Genomic DNA, 24,797 nt, shown 5'->3' with positions numbered 1-24,797 from the left:
CAAATAATTAAGTGTATGATAAAAATACATTATAATTTATAATGGTGGGTAAAAATACTCCCATCACTTACAGATGCAAAATCCCACTGAATCTTTAGCATTAATGTCGATGGCTACATATCCCACCATTGATGAGATGAGTCAGACCGACGGCTGAGATCAACCAAGTCACATTGCCCCGTACGCTCCTGTACACTTAGTTACGAAGCTGAACAACCATGGACTATCAGTTCCCTTGGAACGGACGGCCATGATTGGAACCCGCACAGATAGGAAGCTCGTCAATGTGGGTCCCATGGATTTTCTTTATTTTCCAAAAAATCTTTTCATGTTGGTAACATACATGTAAACCCCACCATGCGACTCCCACGAGAGGAGTGGGGGCTCGGGGTCTCTGGTTTCAACCAAAAGCGTTGCTTTCTCAGCCTTTTTCTTATCATCAATACGTTGCGTTTCACGAATGACTAAACTAATAATTGTGTGACTTGTCTTCTGGGAGCAATTCCATTCCTAAAAAAATACGCCAACATCCAGCACATTAATCCACTTAGTGAACAGTAATAGATCTCAATAAACAGTAATATGTCAAATGCATCTCCAACCCTTAAAAAATGCGCTGGCACAAAGTCTAAAAATGCCCTAACACAAACGATCTCCACCCCTACAAAATACACTGGCACCCAGCCCATTTAAAATATTTTAAATTTTTTTATAAAAGAATAAATAAATAAAATAGTTTTAATTTTGGATATGATTTTTAACCAAACTCGTCACGCCACATGTCATTATCCGAACGTACTATTTTGTGAATAGATTTTCGCTGTCACTTCCTGTTTACAATAATTTAGCCAAGATTTCGATAAGATTTTCAACCAATCACGTAGTGCCACATGGCATTGTCCAGAACCTCATCCTTTCTTTTTTTTTGTCCATATAAACCCTACATCTCTACATCTATCCTCACACCAAACTCAATCCTTCTTTTTAGCTCAAAATCCTTCTTCATCATTTTCAAATCTTGACTTCTTACAATGTCTTCTTTAAGGAGAGTGTATAAACAATTTGAGGAGCAACAAAAAAGATTGTTGGAACAACATGAAGAATTGGTCAATCTTGAGGAAGGTGGAGGTGGAGATGAGGCTTTCGCAATGGAGGAGGATGAGGATGATGACCATAGAAGGCAGAAAGCCTCACATTCCCACCGTGTCATGGAAGCTGTAGGTCAGATAGGCAAACCCAGACGTGCCGCAAACTTCGATAGAAAAAGGGAAAGACGAGGTAAAGATCTCTTGGAAGATTATTTTATTCCCAACAGCGTATTCGCTGATCATGTTTTTAGACGTCGTTTTAGAATGCAATGAAGTTTGTTCGACAAAATCATGAGTGCTATTTGCAACCATGATCTATATTTTGTGCAAAAACAGGATGTTTTTTCATGTTTTAGGTTTTCTTCCTGAGCAAAAAATTACGGTTGCCTTGTGAATGCTTGTATGGAGCGTGTGCAGATCAAGTGGATGAGATCGCGAGGATGGGAAAAACAACTATTCTGAAGTCCCTGATGCGGTTTTGCTCTGCAATTGAAACCCTCTACACCAATGAGTACCTCCGGAAACCCACACCAAGGGACAAGCGAAGGCTTCTGAGGAAGGGTGAGATGCGAGGCTTCCCTGGCTTGATTGGAAGCATCAACTGCATGCACTGGACTTGGAAAAACTGTCCAAGTGCATGGCAATGAGCTTATGGTGACAAAAAATGAGCCAAAAGTATCATTTTGGAAGCGGTGGCTTCATTTGATACATGGATTTGACATGCTTTTTTGATGTTCCAGGAGCTCATAATGACCTAAATGTCATTACCCAATCTCCAGTCTTCGACAAACTGCTGCAAGGAAAATCGCCAAGATGGACATATTGGGTTAATGTCCATAAATGCAAGGGACCGTACTACCTTGCAGACGGCATTTACCCAAGGTGGTCAACGTTTGTCAAAACAGTGCCACATCTACAGAGTGAAAAAGAAAAACACTTTGCAAAATGTCAAGAGGGGTGTAGGAAGGATATGGAACGTTGTTTTGGTATCCTACAAGCTCGTTGGGCAATTGTCAGGGCTACTACTAGAATGTTTGATGTCGAGGATCTTCGATCCATCATGATGACATGTATTATTCTCCACAACATGATTGTGGAAGATGGGTATGATTATGATGCTGTTGATGAATACAAGTCGGATTCGATGAACAACTCAAGAACACGTATCTACTGTGCTCATGGCTGGACCGAAGATCCCGAGCAACACGAGCTGTTGCAACAGGATAGACGTTACAATGAATTGATTGTTGAGCGGTACACTTCAGCGCAAGAGCCATACTGGCACATAACCCGCCAAAATGACTTGATTGAGCACCAGTGGGGATTTTCGTTGCTAGGATCTATGTAGCTAGAATCCCCTTAACTTGTTTCTGCATCTCTTGCACGCCTCATTCGCACCATGTCTCTTTTTTCCGAAGTCCAAAAATATTTTGAATTTGGAGACAGTCTTACTAGAGGCTTGTTCATAGTGTCACGATATGCTTGAGCCATCCTTTCTTCTCTAAGCATCTCATTTTCTCGATTAAGTGCTTCTCTAATCATCTCGTTCTCTCAATTAACTAGTTCTCTTTGTCTCTCAGACGCCGCATTACGTCTCTCAGTAGCTGTTAATATTGCTGCCAACTTTTCCTCATCTTTAGCCGCTTTCTGCACCATGTTCAATTCACCTTTGCGAGCTAGTTCGTCCATATATTTAGTGTAGTCATTTTTGGAAAAACCTACCTTTTTTCTTTGATGCTTTTTTACCTTGAGGCCTGAGGGACTGACGAGTCGGTTGGGTCTCCGGCACTTCTTCATGCGTCCCTTCTGTCTCTTCAAATATGTTGTCTTCTTGTTCGGCCATGTCTGCCTCTGGTGAACTGTGTAGATCGATGTCGTGCATGACAACTTCTGGACCGATTGCCACAATTTTGTATCTAGGGCAATCTTTGACAATTTGCCAACATTCCATTTGTTGTATGGATTGTTATGGTTCTTCGCATTGTAGAATGCTTGTGCTTGTAGTGTCTATAAATGTGGGATAAGACAATATTATAAAATGCGGGTGTAACACAAATAAATAAATTAAAATATTGATGTTGGTGGAATGCATATAAATAAATAAAAATATTGTCACTTGATCCGCTAAACTTTTTCCACTACGTAGATTACCGGAAGCATGAGAGATCGCGTTTTTCCAACAAGTAAATGATGCGTTGAGTTTTTTCCAATAACCTTGAAGACCTTGACTGTAAAATCCCACATCGACCAACGAAAAGGGGGTGATGTGCCTTATATGTACATGTCCACCTCCATATAGCACGAGGCCTTTTGGGAACTCACTGTCTTCGGATTCCATCAGAACTCTGAAGTTAAGCGAGTTCGGGCGAGAGCATTCCTATGATAGGTGACCCACTGGGAAGTTCTCGTGTGAGTTCCTAGAAACAAAACCATGAGGGCGTGGCCCAAAACGGACAATATCGTGCTACGACAGAGTTGAGACTAGGATGTGACATAATGGTATCAGAGCCACTCTGTCGTTCGGTGTGAGTGTGTCGACGTGGACTTCGAGCCCCAAATGGGGGTGGATTGTAACATCCCACATTGACTAACGAAGGGGGGTGATGTGCCTTATATGTACATGCCTGCTTCCATATAGCCCGAGGCCTTTTGGGAACTCACTGGCTTCAGATTCCATCGGACCTCCGAAGTTAAGCAAGTTCGAGTGAGAGCATTCCTAGGATGGATAACCCACTGGGAAGTTCTGGTGTGAGTTCCCAAAAACAAAATCGTGAGGGAGTGGCCCAAAGTGGAAAATATCATCGAGACTGGGATGTGACATTGACTACTTCTGGCGTCTTTTCCATATACATCGCAAAACTCTTTCGTAATTTTACTCCACATTTCTCGCTTATCCATCTCATTACCTGTAATCGGGTCATGAGTAGTGTGAACCCATCATTCACACAAAGTAAGATCTTCGACGAGCTTCCACGTACTCATTTTTTTCTCTCAAAGTGTAGAAAATATTGAAATGTAGAAAATATTGATATGTGGTGTAAGGTGGAAGATGAGAGGGTTAGGTATTTATAGAAAATAAAATTTAATTTTAATTTAATCGTTGGATTTGAAAAATATTCAAATCCAATAGCCTATAAGTTGACAAGTGGCCAACGGCCATAATTCTGACTGTTGTGCCTTTTTTTTTTTAATTTTTGGGGAAAAACGTGGACCGTTGATCTATGATTTGACAATCCAGATCAAAATTCAAATTCAATTTTTTTTTACCGTTGGAAATCCAACGGTCTAGATAACTAGTTGTTGAAAATCCAACGGCCTAGAACTGACCAAGTGGCCTTCCATCAGAAAGGTTTAGTGCGCCTGCGCAAGCGGGCCCGCCTCTATTTTGTTGTCGGCGATGCGTGCCCAGTCAAGCGTCCTTTCCACGCGCCTGGCGCAACAAAAATATAAAAAGCTATCTGACGTCACACTGACGTCAGATAGGCCGTCTCTTCCCTCTGTCCATTCTAGGCCAGCCTGTGACAACCCGTCCCTAAATTTACGTTTTTATTTATTTTAATCGAGGGAATTGACGAAAATAACCTAGAGGAAAGGACTTTGACTTGCATTTACCATCGTCTAGAGAAACGTAAGACTTATTTGTGTAGTACTCTTTGGTGCGAACGCATAGGTGAAAGCCATTTGCGAGTCCGGATTATAACGGCATAATTACGGACGTTTGAATTTGATTATTTATATTTTAGATTATAAAGTGTTAAACTCTCACCTTGTGGGAAAACTGACTAATTAATGTTAAGGAAGGAAAAAGGCATCAGCCAATGAGGAAAAGGCATTAGCCAATGAGAAAAAGGGGAATTTTCCCCATCCCTTCCCGTCGACACTCATTCATGCGGACAAAACCGACGGCGACCCAGTTTTGATTCCAGCAATTTCCACCAAATTTTAAGGTCATTTTCACCCATTCCTTACCTGCAACCTATTCCACAATACCCCATCTTCTATCTCCATCTAACTTTGAAGATTTTTTAGGCCAAAACCGTGCAAGTGACCCGTGAAGTTTTGACGATTATTCCTTCAATTTGGCGAGTTTCACCACCCACCACCACCCTTAACTAACTCCCCTTGGACCCAAGAACAAAACCCAACTGGTTGTAGGGGCGTTGGAACACTGAGGAAGGAGAATCGAAGTTCACCCATTTTAGGGTTCCGACGGGTTTGAGTGAAATTGGAGCCTTTCCCGACCAAATTGGACTTGTTCACATGTATTAAACTTGCTTTACTCTTAGAGATCTTCATTTCTGCAAAATTTAGGAATTTTTGGAAATAGTTGGATTTTCTGGCGAGTCGGGACGGCCGACCGCCACCCACGGTGGCACGTGGCCAGTGGGTCATCGATGCTATTCTTAGGCTAAATTAGATGCCTTGAATTCAGTTCTGACAATAGTATGACGCAAGTTGATCGTTAGAACCTAAATTCTCTACAATACGTGATTAGGTCATTATATGAATCGATGATCCGACCGTTGGATCGTCATTAAACTTTAATAGGTTATTGTTCGTAATATTTGAGGATTATAGGAACTTACGGATCAGGAATCCGACGTATGGATCTTTCCGAATTTGGTTTGTAAGTTCGTAAAATAAAACGTTAACCGTCACTTGGTTTTGGCAATTGGCGAAGATTCGACCGTTGGATTGTCCCAAAACTTTTGGATATTGTTCTAGAATTATAATGTGAATCTTTGGAAGTAACGGATCGGAAATCCGTGATGTGGATCTTCCGGATACGTAAGGATGTGTTTTACGTAAACTATGTGTTCTATTGTTATAAACTCTGAGACGTGATTTGATAATTGTTCTAGGCGACGATGATGTCTTGATATTCATGCTAGGGAGTTGTAGCGTGGACCTCAGGTGAGTGGGTCTTTTCCTTTTATCGTATATATATATGATTGATAATTCTGCAAACGCTTTTAATTTGATTTATGCATATTTATGCCATGTTATACATATATTTATATAGTTTAAGATACTATGATATGGTTGAGTGTTAGATTGCATTATGGCATATCTATATGCATATTACCTACATATAATGACTGTGAATGCTTTGACGTACTAAGTTGAACTACGAATGCCTTGACCCCGTTTGAGGGTACGTAGGCAGTCTAACAAGACAATTAAATGCAGCCATAAAACAATCCAAATTTAACAGGGTACTTGGTTTCTTTAAGGAAAGAAGTTATGATGATTAACAATGTAGAGATTAACCATAATTTTATTCTAGTCTATCACTGGGTTTAGTTCTGATTAAGAATGTTGGGACGGTAAAGTGGTTATGCCAAATGATGTTGCGGATGCCTCGGTAAGCTTCATGTGAGTATATTGATGGTAGTGAGTATGATTGTGTTGAGATGTATTTATAGCTCATTGTCCTGCACCCCGGTGTTAGTGCTCCGCCTGAGGCTTAGCCTTCATGTGATCGTTCACCTCTCGCACCACATGCTCACTTTGGATCCAAGGTAAGTGCCAGCCTATCGTACAAACCATATTAGGTGGTTCCGACTCGTAGGTGACTTGCAATACTTCGCACAGTCTTCACGTGATCGTAGCACTTAAGTGTATTTATTTACACCCAGCCTGTTGTACAGACCACATTAAGTGGTTCCGACTCGTGTGCAGGAATTGGTAGATGAGCTATATAGGCAACTCCGACATTGTCGTACAGGTTGCCTATGAGTCGTATAGATTACTATAGGTGACTCCGACTTATGTGCTAGCATTGATTAATGAGATATGGATGAGTCGTACAGGTCACTATAGGTGACTCTGACTTATGTGCTAGTATTGATTGATGAGATATGGATGAGTCGTATAGGTCACTATAGGTGACTCCGACTTATGTGCTAACATTGACTGATGAGATATGGGGGAGTCGTACATGTCACAATAGGTGACTCCGACTTATGGGCTAGCATTGATTGATGAGCTATGGGTGCAATCGTATATGTCACATTAGGTGACTCTGACTTGCATGCTAATATAGATTATTGAGCACATGATTATATATATTGCTGATGAGATGCCGTGTTGTGGTATATTTATGGATTTACTGTTGATATATTTTTTATTTCACATTGATATGTGGTATGGTTTTCTGGAAACTATACAGGTGTTGCAACAAGGGGTTGTAACGTTTTAGAAGGTTTCTATTAAGATTTTATTTCCCGGGCCACTAACCCTTATTTTGTTTTTACCCTCCATGTTTTATTAGCTGAGCTTTCTTATCGACGAGGATTCGTTGAAAATCTTAGTATTGGAGATTTCTTTCGATGGTATAATTCTCAATCCACTCTACTGTACTTACTTGTGCTTTAACGTCACGTGTGAACTGGGTTCATTTCCGCTGACCAGCGCACTCTGGTTTTTAGGCACTCTTAGGTTTAAATTTATTCACATTTTTCATCATCATCACAATTTATGGCTTCGTCACCTTCCAGGTGTCGGCCATTACAGATCGATTCGGATTTCTAGTGGACATCCTGGGTCGAGGTGTGTCACAGCCTATGGCTTGGCTTGGGCTGGGTGCCAACCTAAAGGGTTGGGGTGAAGTAGATTGAAGGGAAGCCGGTCCATTTTTTGGACTAGGTGCCAGGCAAAGAGTAGCCGTGGAACTGCTATGAGATGGCTAATAGCTGAGCCCTTTCAGACGACTAGGATCTTGTGACTGCATTACCAGATTCACCGTGACTAATTTACCTAGGAATTTTTTGTATTTTTGGTCAAAGTGTGTTAATTACATGATGTAGCATATATATTTTTATTAACTATATCTATACTAAGGAGTGTGCAAGAGTGGACAAAGTCTCATAATAAACTAGCAATAATGTGGTTTAAATTTTCCTTTGGTGAGAATCAAATTCAAAACCTCTCACTTATAAATGAAGAAGTATATCACTAAACCGTAGCACTAAATGCTTAACATATTTTGATTTTTAACTTGGCCATGAGATAACATGTACGCAAATATTAGTCAAACATGTCGTAAATGCGACCTCCTGGATATTGAGTTTGTACTATTGGTGCAATTTAATGTTGTTTTGAAATTCGTACTTTCTCTTGCTTGTATTAAAGTAATTTCTCAATCAAACCAAGGAGTTTGGGGCATGGTTTACAACAAGGTTTACAAGTTACAACAATAGAGTGGTTGGAACATGTCATATGTGAAAATATTGCACTTTAGAAACTACATTTCCAACTACTTCCAATAATTTTTAACAACTACATTTCCAACCACATCTAAGTCCTTCCACAGTGAGCCAAAAAAGTAAGTGGGATTTCAACATATTGAGTTCATATAAGAATTAAACTCTTTTAGTAGATCAGAGAATTTGAGTGTGATATCAATATATTAAACTCATGAATTCCATATATTAAATTCATGAGTTCAATATATTAAACTTAATAGTATGATAATTCTTATTTGTCAGTAGACAACACTAATGAAAAGTACACATTAAATGTACTAATTACTGCATCTAACTAAGATGAGCTAGTGAAACAATAAGCGACGAGAGGAGCCCATGATAGCGAATAAGAGAATAAGAGATGCATAATAAAGATATATTATCCTTCTTTAACATAAATGATCATTGCCATTTAGTTTACGGTCAAATTTCCTTGTCACTAGTAACTGAGAGGTCTTATGGTCGATTATTGTCAAAAACGAATTTGAATTACATTATTGCTAGCTCATTCTCTTACCATCTTAGTGTAGATAATATTGTTTGTTAACAAAAAAAAACTTATATGATCATGAACACATGGATTAACACATGGAATGATTAAGTTAAGGGATGTGATATCCACACATCTCTTTTTACTTCTTCCACATCCCTTATTAATTTTTATCCTTTGATATTTTTCAATTCATCTGATCCGACAATTAAAAATTAAAAAGATGTGAAATAAGTAAAAAGGGATATGTGGATATCACATAAAATAGTTTGGTTACGCTAAATATTAAGGAGAAGTAGGCCGAAGCTGTTTGAGCAAATAGCCATGCAGCCAAGCCGAAGCTGGACAAATGAAACAAGCGAAGAGAGAGAGAGAGAGAGAGAGAGAGTGGAGTTCACGTGGGAAGGGAGGGGCTTGCAAAAATAAGGGAAGCGTGGAAGAAAGAGCATTGCCTCCCCCAAACTCACGTGGACCAACATGTCCTGCCTGGCCCATTCGGGACACGTGCTCTAACACGCTTCTCTCTTTTCCTGCTTCAATTTGTGGGCCCCCACCCACACACCTTCCACACAATCGTTCGTGTCATCTTGTCACTCCACTCCCCGACACCCTCCTCATCACAATCATTTGAACTCATCAATCCACGCCCCTCCTTCCTTTGCACCACCCTCACCCCCGCGCGTGTAGGACAAACCCTATCGGTCCCACCAATTAGATGAGTCCTGGGACACAGTCGAGCGTGGGGGCTGTGTTTGTTGTATCTCCGTTTCCAGGTTCTCTCACCATATCTCTCATGCAACTTGGTCCGCAGAAAATGACAAAAGAGTCCCAAACTAATAAGCCTATCATCCCAAAATAATAAGCCTATCATTATTTCCATAGATTCTTTTAATTAAAAATGTGAGCTGCATTTATCTAATCATGAGCATGACAATATCCACACCTAATTTTAATATCCAGTTTTTTTTTTTTATAATTTTAATATCAACTTTAATTTACAACAAACTTTCTCAGAATTATACCATGCATAGGTGTATGAGATGTACAGTTGCATTGGATGATAGAAATTTACACACTAATATTCTTACAGTCTCTATTTATTCATTAAGTATCGGTATCCACACGCGTATATTGTAAAAAACATTACAGGCCAACCCTGCAGGCTTGTAAATATTTGGTAATTAGTGTTTTTTCTTTCAATATTAGAAGACGTTTTAAATTTAACTCCATCGATAAGAATACAAGTAAATATTATGGTAAGGTAAAATGATTGCATTTTGTATTAGATAAAATAAAATGCATAAATTTATGCACGAAAGAATCAAATAAAAATAAATGAGTGTCGGTGTATGTTCTCCATGTAAATTATGGATTGAATTAGGGGTAAATTTTGGACAAGTGCTAATTAAGGCACCACCAACACAATAAAGAAAATCAAGTGAAAGTACAAAGAAGGGTCTCCTAAATCTAAAAGCATTGGCCTATAAATAATAATATAATAATAATAATAATAATATGGGTTTAAATGTTTCCTGGGAAAGTCACTTTCTTGGCTTCAATGAAAGAATAATATCATGTGACGTCAAATGATTTTTCAGTTAAAATATTACGATTGGGGTCGTATTTGCAAGTTTTGTTATGGCAATGGCAACTACTTAACGTTCTCATTCTCATACACTTATTAAACATTAAAATATTTGACCAACAAATAAATAAAGGAGTTTTAATGGAAAGCATTTAAAATAAAAAAGTTAATAAACAACACATCATAAAATTTTTTAAGAGTAAGTACCAAAATTACATCACTTAACACTAGGGGTGGGCATAGGCTAGGTGGAGCCCAAAATTAGAGAGACCAGACCTGACCAGTTTGAAAACAGAACGAGACAGGGCGAGGCGATAATAATTCAAAATTAAAATTGACCCTAACCCGACGCGTTTTATGAGCTAGTTCCTACAGATCTAAACGGGGTCATATGAGAAAATAAGCTTTTTTCAATTTGTATTTGGGCCTCAAAACTATATTCACTAGATTTTAGTCCAGTTCAAACTCTTTGATTGGCAACTGTTGAACAAAATCTCTACATCCTCTCCAAACCCTTCCTCCCTCACTCCCTCATCCTCCTCCTCCTTGAATTCCCCGCCGACTTTTGCTTCTTCTTCCCTTTCTCCATCTCCCTCCTCCTTGCCTTAAAACCCTAACCCTAACCCCAATCCTATCACCAAGCCCAACCCAAATCCTCCCCCTCCCCCATTCCTTTCCCCACTCATCCTCATCCTTCTCCTTGACCTCGACGTTGTTAGCCTAATCAAACTCATTTTCCGCCACTCCTGCCCTCTTTACAACAAGAACATGAGCGTCGCCATTCAATAGGCCACTTCTTCCCCAATAGACACGCCTGTTGGGTTTGTTTTGTTGCCTTCCTTAGCAAACAATCAAGATCTAAAACTAGAAACCCACATGCAAGACAGAGACAAAAAAGAACAAAACTAAAGAAGGCAATGGGTCATTCCAAAGGGGGTTTTGGGGGAGAAAGCTAGAAGAAAAAGAAGAATTTGAGAGCAAAGAACACATCACATTCATAGGAAATTATCAAATGGTACACATTCAATCAAACAATAGGAAATTAACTTTCTAGGTTGGGGGCTCATTTCCGCAACTTCTTGGACTCGCCCTGCTTCACCCCGTTTTGTGTTTATAATATTTGGATCCGCCCTAGACCCACCCAAACCATGTGGACTGAGCTTGATCTGTGCTTCTAGGACCTGTTTGCCCACCCTTACATAACCCCAACATGCTAAGAAACAAGCCAGTGTGCTAAATAAATAAAAATTAATTCCAACTTATGCCTTGACAGATGTGGGTTTCTGTTAAACCAATTATGTTATAATTCAAACTTCTCTTTATTTACAAATACACCATTGCCCCACTAAAGCTCAAAGCCCAAATCATTATTTTTAAATACACAAAAAATTGATTAAAATCATTTTTCAATTCTCCCAACGGATACAATACCATATTTCCCCCAACTATTCCTCTACCAATCAAATGCAAAACAACTATTTTACACTCTACATTTTAATCTAAAAGCTACCATTTTAATCTTCAACCCACTATTTCATCTTTAAAAACCTTCGAAAACTTCTTCAAATACAGTACATATTTTTCTTCGAGGCAACAAAGTAAAAAAATAAAAAATAAAAAAAAACCCAGAAAACCAGCGAATCGAAAATCACCGATCTTAAAAAACTAGAAATTATGAAATATGAATCATGTAGTTCCTTAAATTTATTCGAATCCAACCATATATAATTACATGCAACTAATTAAGAATAGTAAAACCTAAAATTTCTTGACTAGGTATCGAACAAATTTTTTTGACTATGTATGAAACCAATAGTTCCTTAAGTTGATTTTTTAACTAATTTTTTTTTAATCAAAGATCAATAACTACATGAAATTAGTTGAAACCAACTAATTATAATATTTTCTTGACAATCCTTTAACCAAGATCCTCCTGTTCTGTTAAAGGATAAGACTAAGTGGACTAGAAGTCATCGAGATTAGGAAATAGTGGATTCTGTTGACAAAGATGTTAGAACTTGAAGAAAATTTGCAAATGAAGTTGCTCATGTGTGTTATATCTCCCAAATTGAGCCCAAAAATATCAATGATAATTTGACTGATGAAGAATGAATCTTGGCCATTCAGGAAGAGCTAAATCAACTTGAGAAGAATGATGTATGGTCACTTGTCAATCATCTGTCAAACATAAACGTCATTGGTACTAAATGGATATACAAGAACAAGTCTGATGAGTCAGGAAATGCAATCAAACATAAGCCTAGACTTGTTGCTCAAGGATACTCACAGCTTGAAGGTGTTGATTTTGATGAAACCTTCGCTCATCTTGCTCGACTTGAATCTATTAGAATCCTTTGTGCCATTGCATGTCATTTGAAGCTCAAGTTGTTTCAAATGAATGTCAAAACCGTCTTTCTTAATGAGTTTTTCAACGAAGAAGTCTACGTGGAACAATCAAAAGGTTTTGAGGATCCTCACAATCCTAATGGTGTGTACAAACTAAGAAAGGCCCTTTATGGTCTTAAATAAGCTCCACGTGCATGGTATGACAAATTGTCTTCTCATCTTCTTGCTCATGGCTACACACGTGGTTTGATGATAAGACATTGTTTGTTAAGAAGTTGAAGTCTCATGTTGTGATTGCTCATGTGTACATGGATGATATTGTTGTTGGTTCCATTTCAGATTCTCTTGTGAAACAGTTTATCAATATGATAAGTGAATTTAAAATGAGCTTGGTTGAAGAACTAAAACTATTTTCTCGGACTTCAAGTAAAACAAGATAAAGATGACATTTTCATATATCAAGCTAAATGTGCCAAGAACTTTGTGAAAAAGCTTTGTCTTGAAGGTTCAAAAGTTGTTGCGTCTCTAATAAGCACGTGTGCCAAAATTCACAAGGACTCAAGTGGTAAGGATGTTGATCAAACCTTGTATAGAATCATGATTGGTAGCTTACTCTACTTGAAAGCAAGTGGACCTGATATTGCCTTAGCAGTTAAGGTATGTGCTCGGTTTCAAAGTTGTCCTAAGGAGTCACTTATTAGCTGTCAAAAGGGTTATCGAATATGTTGGTGGGATTACTGATTTAGGTTACAATACACTTATAACACCAACACAAATTTGGTTGGTTTTAGTGACGTCAATTGGGATGGATGTATTGATGACATAGATAATACATCTGGGAAAGCCTTTTATGTCAGAAACAACCTGGTTGTTTAGCATAGCAAAAAGCAAAACTGTGTCTCCCAATCTTTTGCCGAAGCTGAATATATTGCTTATGGGAGTTGTTGCACTTAGTTGATATGGATGAAACAAATGCTCAATGACTATGGGATCTTTCAATCTACATTTCTCGTTTACTATGACAGCATAGCAAAAAGCAAAACTGTGTCTCCCAATCTTTTGCCAAAGTTGAATATATTGCTTATGGGAGTTGTTGCACTTAGTTGATATGGATGAAACAAATACTCAATGACTATGGGATCTTTCAATCTACCTTTCTCGTTTACTATGACAACATAAGGGCAATTGACATTTTGAAGTATCCTGTCCAACTTTCAAGAATCAAACATATTGACATATGGCATCACTTCATTAGAGATGAAGGTAAAGTTCTTGCCTTAACATTTGTACCACTTGAAAAACAACTAGTTGACATCTTGAGTAAAGCCTTGGACAAATGAAGGTACAAAAGTTTTCAATGGTCTATTGGTCTTTATGCTATTAATTAAATAGGTTGAATAGAGAGGCTTCCAAGCATTAAATATTTTGTCCAGTCTCTGTGTATGTTTCTGTTCAGTTAGTTAATTCATTAGATAATTTCATTTTCCTCTCTGTATGCATCTCTTGATTGCCATACATTGTTAGTAATCTGATGATTAACCTTGGATATTTATTCACCGTGATGTCAGGTTCTCCCTATGATGTCAAATAGTCTTTGAAAAATCAGTTTTTCATCCAACAAAAGCTTATGTTGGTTTAGAGGTTAAGTTTGCTTTGGTCTTAACTGAACAATAGTGACTTTACTTACTCTATATTCTGAACCATGAATCAATTTCTATGTCTTTGTCATGTGTTTTTCTTGTATCATCAAATTTCATAAACAAACAAAAAAAGAGGGGGGTTTGCAAAAAAAAAAGAATCTCATGTTTCCTAAAAACGGGAAACACCCATAAAAATGGTCTCCCATGCAATGTCATGTGTTGTCAAATGACCTCAGAAAAAAAAAAAAAAATTCACAAAATCAATGTCTAGCTTGTCTATTTATGCCTCATAAAGAATGAATTGTCGAATTTGAGCTACATTCCAAACCCTCATCTTAACCTTATTCATCTAAGGCACCAGCCTCATCTCCATCCTTCCATATTTCCACCCACTTGGTTCTCTCGGGCCCAGTTACTGCCTAGATGCCTGTTGTTTTTGCAGCAAAAGGAAAAGGTGTGAAATTACCTAAAGCCTAGTATGATTTGTTTAACCAAAAGAAAACGTGTGCATATTCCCAAGGATTGGTATGATGGTGTACATTTGGTTCATCTTCATCTAACAACTCTGATAACAGCATTAAAGAAACTATTGTTTACGGCTATCCCTTCTCCTCTGTTGCTTTATGTAAGTTTGCGATGCTCTAGGATAATAGGGGAGTTCAATTATTAAAAGTACACCATTTATGGAGAAGTTCAATTTCTTCGTAAGGGTTCTGGACCTATTTTGTTTGTTATTGACACTTATTTCTATTGTATTCTGGTTGTGCTCCTCTCGGTTTTAGTTGTTAATGATTGCTTTGATTAATTTTCTTGTCTAGCGGCCATGCTCTAATTTTTTGGTACCTTGAAATGTACCTTCGTTGGTCTTGTCTAATTTTTGCATGGTTATTCTTGTGCATTGGTTTACTTGTACTACTCAGTGTTATTCCTTACTTACAAATGTCATGATGCATATATATCTTCTTGCCATGTCCATATTTATATGTTTTATGCTATTTATGGAGATATTCTGCCTTTTTCTTTGTCTTACCATGACCAAAAAAGGAGAAACTTTTAAGTAGGTATCTTTTAAAGTCTTATGCTTTATAACCCATTATAAATCTCACTTGTTCTTGTCAAGAGGTGTTTTATGCAGGATTCTTTCCTGCTTGAGTATGGGTGTGTGAAATTAGCTTTTGGTTTGGGTATTTTGTTAAGGAAAGTCAAATGGGGAGATTGTAAAATCTAGACTTTCGTGTTTTGGCTTTCTTTTTCAATATTGTAACCATACTATACATGCTCTAGTTTGGTTTTAGAATATACCCTTAAGGGCCTTATGTTGCTGGAAACAAGTGTTTAAGGCTGTGTCACATCACCTCAACGGTTTGTTCATGCATATGCCTTATATGTCTAAATTCCTGTTACATTATCACTATGTTAGTTGTCTCATCAATTTTTTCTCACTATATTCATACAAGCTGGGCACACAATTTAAGACTGCCCACATGAGTTGACTTACGCCTTTTTGCTAAGCGTACCTTTTAGCCCTTATCTGCTTAGATTGTTTTATAGCTCAACAAGTGTCCTTGTCCTTGCTAGCTGAAAACAAACAAATGTTTTTTTGTTAAAACCCTAGCTAGGTCTCATTTGTTCTTTGATTGTTTAGTTTGTAAAAACGTGAGAGTTAGAGTGCATTCAAAGTCGTGAGCTTCCCTTTTCCTCATTTATGAAACTTTAGCTACCAAATTTTTTTTCATGCATTAAACACCCAATCATTGGGAAATAGGTTTGCATTTGTTTTCATGGTCTATATTTAAGTTTCAAATATTCTTTTAGACCTAGTTTTAGGATTCTCGTTAACTTCTTCTTTCTATCTTTTGACTGGAGAAACTAACTCATTTTTTAATCCACATACCATATCATTTTCAGCATTACACCATTATAATTTGAGCATGTTGGTCTTAGTGTCATAAAAAGATGAGCTCAATGGATGAAGTTGCTCTCTTGTGAAGACTGAAGATATTTCCATCTAATGCAAAGTAAGATTGTACAAAGGTAAAACTACTTCATATATTAGATCTAGGAAATAAACTCTTATTTGTACTAGTGGATTGTGTGAAACCCCGTCCCAACTTTAGTGTATTTTCATATTATCAAATTTTTGAAATTACCGAATTACCCTTGAGTTGATATAGTTTGACCGTCTCGTCGAAACGTGTAGTTTTAATTTTATTAAAGTATTCTTATCGTAATTATTGCCACTAACGCATAGGCGTGAACATATTTGAAATCAGAACTGTAACGAAGATTTTACATTCGAAACGTCAAACGTTTTCAAATATTTTCGTGTTTTGTCTTTAGTGACCATGTTATGTGAGCCACTAAGGCCCACATGTCCCCTCCCCTCATTTTTATTTATTTTATTTTTGCAAGGACTCTCTCTCTCTCCCTCACTTTCTCTTCTTCTCTCTAGTTCTCCCTAAGCTCTCTCTCACTCTCTCTGCGATTTCACTCTCCTCTCTCTGAACTCACTCTCACCACATCAACAATCCAAAGACTTGGATGTTGAACCTCGAAACCCAGGCCAAAAACATGGCACCTCAACCGTGACAGTCACGATGCACCATCCCCTGACGAACACCGGCGATTTTTGTGAATTTTTCAACGGAGGTAAACTTGTAGAAACTCTTAAGATGTGTTTTAAGAGTATATCAAAGCTTGTTTTAAGGTTTACATTTGTGTTAATCGTAGAAAATAGCTCGGGGTAGCTTTTCCTAGTTTTCTAGCGAGCACCGCCATTTTTTAGGCATTTTCTGCCAAACCACATCGAGTTAGCATCGTGTAAGGTACCATTCTCTTCATCTCGTTGAGTACTATAACTTTGGTTTTTGAATCACTTGATTTAGTTGATATATCGGAGAAGTTATGAGCATTTGAAAACTTGCCCAGAAATCGGCCAACCCTTAGCCTGAAACCAGGTCGACCCGACCCGATGACCTTGAGCCCAGACCCAAAAGTCCATTGTACCAGCCTAAGCACTTGGGCTGGGCTTTCAAGCCCAAACCCAATATAACCTAACCTTAAACCCTTTAACCCAAAAACCCAAACCAGAAATTTGGGCCGTGCAACTCGGGTCTTTAGCCCAATGAATCCCAAGTCCAAACCCTAGGGAACCCAAGCCCAAGATCTGATCTAGACCCAATCGGACCCCAAAACCCAGGTCGTGCGTGAGTGGCGTGTAGGCCTGCGCGTGGGCGCATGTGAAGGGCCGCATTTGCCAGAGCGTGAAGCACATGCGCCTCCATCGGAGGTACTGTGCTCCGCGGCTGTCCACGACGGCGCCGGAGACTTTTCTGGAGACCCAAATCTACGCGTGACGACGCGTGGCCGCCACCTTGCAGCGGCGCATGAGGGTACCCGAGGTCTCCTATGTATTTTGACGTCCTGAATCCTTTTATGACGTCCGTTTTCAAAAATTCAATCATTATGGTAGAGTTTAATTAATTGGACCCTTTATGTGCTTAGGTGTAATTATTAGCGGCGTTTACGTCCCTCCTATTTCGCACGGCTCTTCGACAACGAAGTATATGTGAGTGAACCCCTTATAAAATGCATATTTTACTATTAGAAATGCATACATGAAAATCATGATTTAATGGTTACGTTTCATGAAACGTTAATGAGTAAATTGGATTTACACTTTATGAGATATCATGCATTATTAAGAATATTTTGGAATACCATACTTTATCAATTTCTACGTTCTTTGTAGTATATATGATAGATGACTATATACTATGAAGATGTTTTGAGATATATGTACTTATGTTGGGAAAGTTATGTTCAATGATTGTTGTGCTTATCTAGTGGTCATTGTTCTACCTACAGGCGATGATACTTATATTAGCTTCGGCTAGCGTTGGTAGATGGATATGACTGTAAGATATTTATATTGGCTTTGACCAGGCGTTGGTAGATGGCTTCGGCCGGAAGATACTTACATATGACACCACTATTAAGCACACTATATGATATATGTTTTATGAAGGTTTTATGACATGCTAGGGTTTTTGGAAAACCTATTACATATTATATTATTGAATTTTCATAAAACTTTGGGGGTTAGTACATTGATGAATAATTGTTTCAGTATTACTCATATATCAACTTGGTCCACTCATGTTTTGTTTTGAGCCCCTTAGGACATAGGAACAAGGCATTCCCCTACCAGTAATTTCGTGTCGTCCACTCTGCTTTTGACATCACTTGTAATAGCACCTTTTGCTATACCTTCCACTTATTTGACACTACAAGAAAACAGGGTTTTTATGGCGACGGACATTCGTCACATAAATATAAAAATTCGTCACATTTGACTATATGTGACGAAATTCCAGCGTCATAATTATCGTCACCTATGTAGCTTCACCGATAGTTTACGTAACGAATGTTAGAGTCGCCACATATTTTTCTTTTACATGGTGCTAATTTCGTCACATATTCTGTTTGTAAGTGACGGAATAAGCATCACAAAATAAAAAAGTCAGTGACCAATGTTTTTCATCTCATATCAAACTTATAAGTGATGATTTTATTGTCACGCTATATAATCCCAGAATGATATGATTAACACTAAATGACATTGAAATTGTCACATATTCTTTTGACATGTGACACAACTTATGTCGCATATGTTAAATCAAATACCTGTTTAGGAATAATATATGATGAATTAATTACTTGTTCTTGCTTCGTAATCTAGAATTGCAATACATAACTCTAAGGTAATATACTTAATTCACATTTTTCATTAATCAACAATTAAAGCACATAAGTCGAATACATTCATCAAGTGTACATCCCACAAAATAACATAAACATCCCAATATCAATCTAACTCGGAGTGACCTATCTCAGTGATAGTAATTCGTCATGAAGGGCACCAACACTTATACATAGACAACTTGAGGTCCTAACAAAAGGGAAGTCTAATCAACATTGAGGTGCTAACACAAGAGAAGTCTAAGACACTTGCAGCCAAAAAAGCCTTTAACTTTTGATACCAGACTTTCATCAACATTGAGGTGCTAACAATAGAGAAGTCTACGACACTTGCAGCCAAAAAAGCCTTTAACTTTTAATACCAGACTTTCATCTTCATTTTGGAAATCCAATTGAGCTCTCAATTGTTCATCTAAGAAAACCATCTAATAAAAACTTGATTTAAAGGAGTACCCTCAGGTGCTTCTTGGATTTGCTTCATCATTCTTTTTCTTCATGTTATCCTTTCATAATAAAATAGAAACATATCAGTTTCTTTTTGAAAGATCAACTACAATATCCTTAATTAAGAAATTACAACTTGACTACTATATGAGACCACAAGGTATAACCTGTCTTTACATATGATTTTGTAGTTTCTCTTTGAATGTGGGTTAAATTGAACTAGGCACATACAAGGTTTTGCTCAAAAAGTAATAAGCATCAATAGCATAAGAATATATTATAATAAGCATCAATCAATATCATAAGGATATATTGGTGGGGCAAACAAAACGAAGAGAAACATAAACTTAATAGGAACACAAATGTAATTTAATTCATAAGGGGCCCTTTCAGTTTCTAGCTAGTTATATCAAGTTTTTTTTCTTAAAGTTAATCTTGCATGTTCACTTTATTTGTGCTTTCTAAGTTGTATCTTGTCAAATGTGAATTTTGACTCTCTAACTCTCTTGAAATGAAAAAAAATGATAAGCCTATGAATGACTGAATGACTTATCTATTTGTCTAGAGCAACATCATTGATCCACTAGTCGTTCTTGTCTTTGTGAAGGAGGTGGTGGCGGAGGAGGTGCAAGTGCATCAATTGGAGGAGGAGGTAAGGGATCCCTCACGTATTTCACCCTCTTTCCTCACTACGTAGAAGCTGCCATCTAAAATATGAAAAGGAAAAGTAACTAACACAGACTAAAATGTTAATATATACAAACCATTATACGCATAATGACTATTTGTAAAATTATAGGCCAATAGATTACTATTGTAGGATATGAATTAATTTATAATGCACATATCTAAATCTCTTAGCATGCCAATGTCAAACTACATTTTGCTCCAACAAGCGACTATGATGTAAAATCCAATCTGATCCCAAACTTGGCAGGTTAAAAAGATGGGGAACATGAAATCCAAATTTAAGCTTGCATAATGCATGTCCAACGCCCTAAAAATGAAATGTGTTCAAGAAAGTGGCAAAACCAAATTCAACCCTCATTGTTCTAGTTTCTTGAGATTTTCAAAAACACCCCATGTAGCCTGCAATACAATGCACCAAATCACATAATAAACCAATTACAGAAGGGCAACAGCACAGCGCCGTTGGCACTCTCATGTTTAACTTTTGGAGCTGCATATATTGCGTGTATAAAAACTGTAAAATACTTAGTTTGAAGTGCTAAAAGCATTGCACTTAATAGATAGGTAAATAAATGTGTGGGAAAGAGGAAAATTACCATGACAAAAGGTGCTTCAGTGAGAAATAGAATAGGAAACCCTCTAAAGAACGCGAAAGGTCCTCTGGATTTTAGAATCGTACACAATACTAAAATTGTACTTGTACCTGAACTAACAAACACCAAAATTTAATCAATTCAATCAAAGTCAAATTAATTAATAAAATATTATTTTGTTTGAGAATTTTATTAGACGATATGGGGTGACTGATGCTACATATTGGGTGACTGATGTTGCATAATTGATGTTGCATACTGGGTGACTGATGCTGCATATGACTGATGTTGCATACTAGGTGACTGATGTTGCATACTGGATGACTGATGCTGCATACTAGGTGACTGATGTTGCATAACTGATGCTGTATACTGGGTGACTGATGTTGCATACTAGGTGACTGATGTTGCATACTGGATGACTGATGCTGCATACTAGGTGACTGATGTTGCATAACTGATGTTGTATACTGGGTGACTGATGTTGCATAACTGATTATGCATATGACTGATGCTGCACACTGGGTGAATGATGTTGGGTGACTGATGCTGCATATGAATATTAGACGATATGGGGTGACTGATGCTGCCAGATTTTATATTTCCTCTTTCCATGGGATTCTCTATTAAGTCTAATCCCTTGATTTGAGAAAGATTGACATCTATATGACTGTTGATAGTTGTGTGCTAGCTACTTGCTGCACTCCCTTAATTTAAGGAGTGACAACTTTAGGGTTTACCAGGTTAGTAGGATTTGCCAAGGTAGGGTTATGTGTAACCTTCTACCTCATTATATATCCCCCCCTTTGTACATTCAATCAATCTATGAAAAATACATTCAAACAAACTTAAAATTTCCACAAATTTACTCTGGTAGTCTACGTGTTGAAAAAATAGTTACACGAAAAAGGGAGTAGTTCCAGTTTTTTTTTTTTTTTCAAATATTGCGACTAGTATAATCTTCTTCATCTACCAAAAACTATTCTTCCTCTTTTTTTCCTTTTGTTCAGTTCTTATGTTTTCCCCCTTTTGTTCTTATTTGTTATGGTGTAGCAGGACATGATAGTTTTTCTTTTTTTAGAAGTGGATTTGTGCTATAGCCGAGATGTTGTAGTTTTTATCCTACCTTAGAGAATTAACTATGCAACTAATCAAGAGCTTAAATAGCTACAATAATTGTGTTCCAACTAAATTAGAAATAAGAAAATTACAATTTAACAAATGATAATGTTCACAGATGGCCATCAACGACATTCCAAAGAGAAAATAGAAAAATAACAACCATTATTTATTAATTTTCAAAAGAGAAAGGAAATTGATAACTGGGTGTCTAAGCTTGGCAAACAAAGACTGATTGAAGAAGAAAATCCAAAAACAATTAAAGAAATAAGTACCTTGTTGTCGATTGAGAGGCCGAGGGAGAGAGACGAAGGAGATGTGGTACGTGGTCGTCGTCGATGGCAACCACCAAGTGGATGGTCGGCAAGTGGAGTGAAAGAGTAGAACCAAGGGGAGCTGAAAGAGATGGGGTGAGAGAACATAACGAAATAGATTTTTTTTTTTTTGAGGGAAAATGAAATAGGTTATTAGGTTTTACAATTTGGGAGTTTTGACATTATTATTTTAATATTTTTAATTTTTACTTTTAATATTATAAGTGATTAATTGACTATTATGTGACCTACTCTTTATATAAGTGATGAATGTAAAAATTTCGTCACATATTAACATTTCGTTCGGTGGTAAAATTTCCCGCCCAATAGTTTGTGACGAATTCAAAATGTTTATGTGACGCAAAATGTTTTGGTGTTTGTGAAAATCTTTATGTGACAATTTCTAAAAAAGCCTCACTCATTTTAGCCAAATGTGATGAATTTTTAGGTGCCACAAAAAATACCGTCACCTAATCCATGTTTTCTTGTAGTGTGATGACTGAATATTATTATATTATTTTGGTAAGGTTTATATTTGAATATTACATTGTGTAGTTCGTGCGAAATTTATATGCATGTTTCACATGTTCTCGGCATTAAATGGCTTACGTCACCCTCGGGCGTCGGCTAACACGTGGCCATCCCGATGTCATTCAGACATCGCAAGATATTGGTGGAAGTCAGTGACGGGCTCTCGCCCACGTAATTCTTTGATGACTTGGGCTACATTCAGGAGACTTTTTAGCACATAGTTTTTTAGCCCCGGTTATGAAGGGTTCCACTTTTGAAAAATCTTCTTTTAGCATCTCTCTATTTTTTATGGGTGACAAAAGGAAGATGTGTAATTTTGTAACCTATTAATTTAACGGGTCAAATTGAAATTTAAACTTTTTTTACCATTTAATTTAACAAATTAACACAATGCGGACTTATTTGTCAAAGAAGTTATCATCATAATAAAACTTGCATATTTAATTATTATTTTTTGAACAATCGATATTATTTACACTAAAGGGATGAGTGAACTTAGCCTCACAATGAGCTAGTAATAATGTGGTCCAAATTGTTTTTTAATAAAAATCAAACTTAAAATCTTACACTTACAAGTAAATTTTTTTTTTCTAAAAGCAATTCCAGCGTGGGAACCCTCCCAGGCAATACACTATGTTATCCACCCAGTGAACAGTAACCGCATTTTGCATCTCCACCATTGCACTTCAATAGTCCTGGCAATAGGTAATAAAATATTAGTATTTTTTATTTATAAAATAATACAAAATAATTTTATTTTTAATTTCGGATAAGATAGGAATGTGATTGAAAGTAGTTGAGAAAATATGAAATTGTGGTGTAAGGTAAATGATAATGAGAAAGTATTTATAGAAAAGTAAAAACAATTTTTTTTTTCGGATTTTTTACAATTTTTTTAAAATTTTTTATTCAACAAATTAATCTCTGCTATTGGATTTAAAAAAAAAATTGAATTCCAACACTAAAGATTGTGCCACGTGGCACAACGGTAACTTTTCTTAATTTCAAAACTATTTTTTCTTTTGTTTTTTATTTATAAAGGAGAATAATATCAACCGTTGATCTCAGATCCAACAGTAGATATTAAATAAGATTTTTTTTTATATTTTTTACCGTTGCAAATCAGACGGTCCACATTATATAGTCGTTGTGATCCAACAGACCATGGGAAGCCACGTGGCTTCCCAACGGTAACTTTTTGAAATTGCGTCGTGGGCCCCAAGCGTTGAAACTGTGTTGGGTGACGCACCCTTACAGGGGGGTGAGGTGCACGCGCCTGACAGAAAAAAATAAAAAATTGGATTGACGCCTGGATGACGTCAGATCCATTTCGGGCTCGTGAGCTGGCAATTCCTCACAGGCCTGGTGCTCATGCCTCCACTGTCCCTCGAGCTCCCCACGTTGGAGTGTGTAAGCCGGGATCTCGGGCCCTTTTTCCTGGCCTGTCCCTCGAGCAAACTCCCACGCTGGAGTTGCTTTAATGGCACGTTTACGTAACGGTAATGAAAATAGGAGGAATTGAATTGAGAAGGAGTTGCAATAAGGAGAAGTCATAATCAGATTCCTGTTGAAAATGTTTACTTAAATATTCTGGAATCAGAATAGAAATCCATAAAACTGTTTACTAATTCAGCAGAATCGGAATATAAACCAGTATGATTACTAAAATGCCCTTGTCCCAAATCAAATACTTTATATACTTTAATGGGTTTAAAAAGGATAGTCTTGGAAATAAAAAAAGTAAGTGAGGGCATAAAAGGAACAAAAGTGTCATTTTGATTACTGAAATAATCAAGAATTGAATTATCACTTATATCTAGGGAATTCAATTCTACCAATACAAGTAATTGAATTCCAAAATTTGTGTGGGCCCGTATTTTTTATTCTTCTATATTTTGTAAACATCGGAAGACTCCATAATCAAAATTTAATTCCACATTCTTATTTTG

The 24,797-nt window shown here is 37.2% G+C and overlaps 1 protein-coding gene across 1 annotated transcript; it reads left to right on the top strand.

The window, feature by feature from the left end:
- Positions 1-1,031: 1,031 nt before the first annotated feature.
- LOC139196764 (uncharacterized) lies at positions 1,032-2,436 on the top strand. The gene is made up of 3 exons (XM_070823105.1): positions 1,032-1,278; positions 1,506-1,649; positions 1,829-2,436. The coding sequence occupies exons 1-3, from the start codon at positions 1,032-1,034 to the stop codon at positions 2,434-2,436; spliced, it is 999 nt and encodes a 332-aa protein (XP_070679206.1).
- Positions 2,437-24,797: the final 22,361 nt, after the last annotated feature.

The sequence above is a fragment of the Malus domestica genome, chromosome 06 (genome assembly GCF_042453785.1).
Source record: "Malus domestica chromosome 06, GDT2T_hap1".
In the NCBI taxonomy this organism is placed as follows: domain Eukaryota; kingdom Viridiplantae; phylum Streptophyta; class Magnoliopsida; order Rosales; family Rosaceae; genus Malus; species Malus domestica.
The sequence above is the reverse complement of the archived record's forward strand: the minus strand, read 5'-3'. Positions and strand labels throughout refer to the sequence as shown.

Excerpts from the sequence above, each read along its gene's own strand:
- LOC139196764 (XM_070823105.1), top strand. The coding sequence starts at position 1,032 with ATGTCTTCTTTAAGGAGAGTGTATAAACAATTTGAGGAGCAACAAAAA. Across the intron at positions 1,279-1,505 it reads TAGAAAAAGGGAAAGACGAG|ATCAAGTGGATGAGATCGCG; the intron begins GTAAAGATCTCT and ends GAGCGTGTGCAG. Across the intron at positions 1,650-1,828 it reads GCGAAGGCTTCTGAGGAAGG|GAGCTCATAATGACCTAAAT; the intron begins GTGAGATGCGAG and ends TTGATGTTCCAG.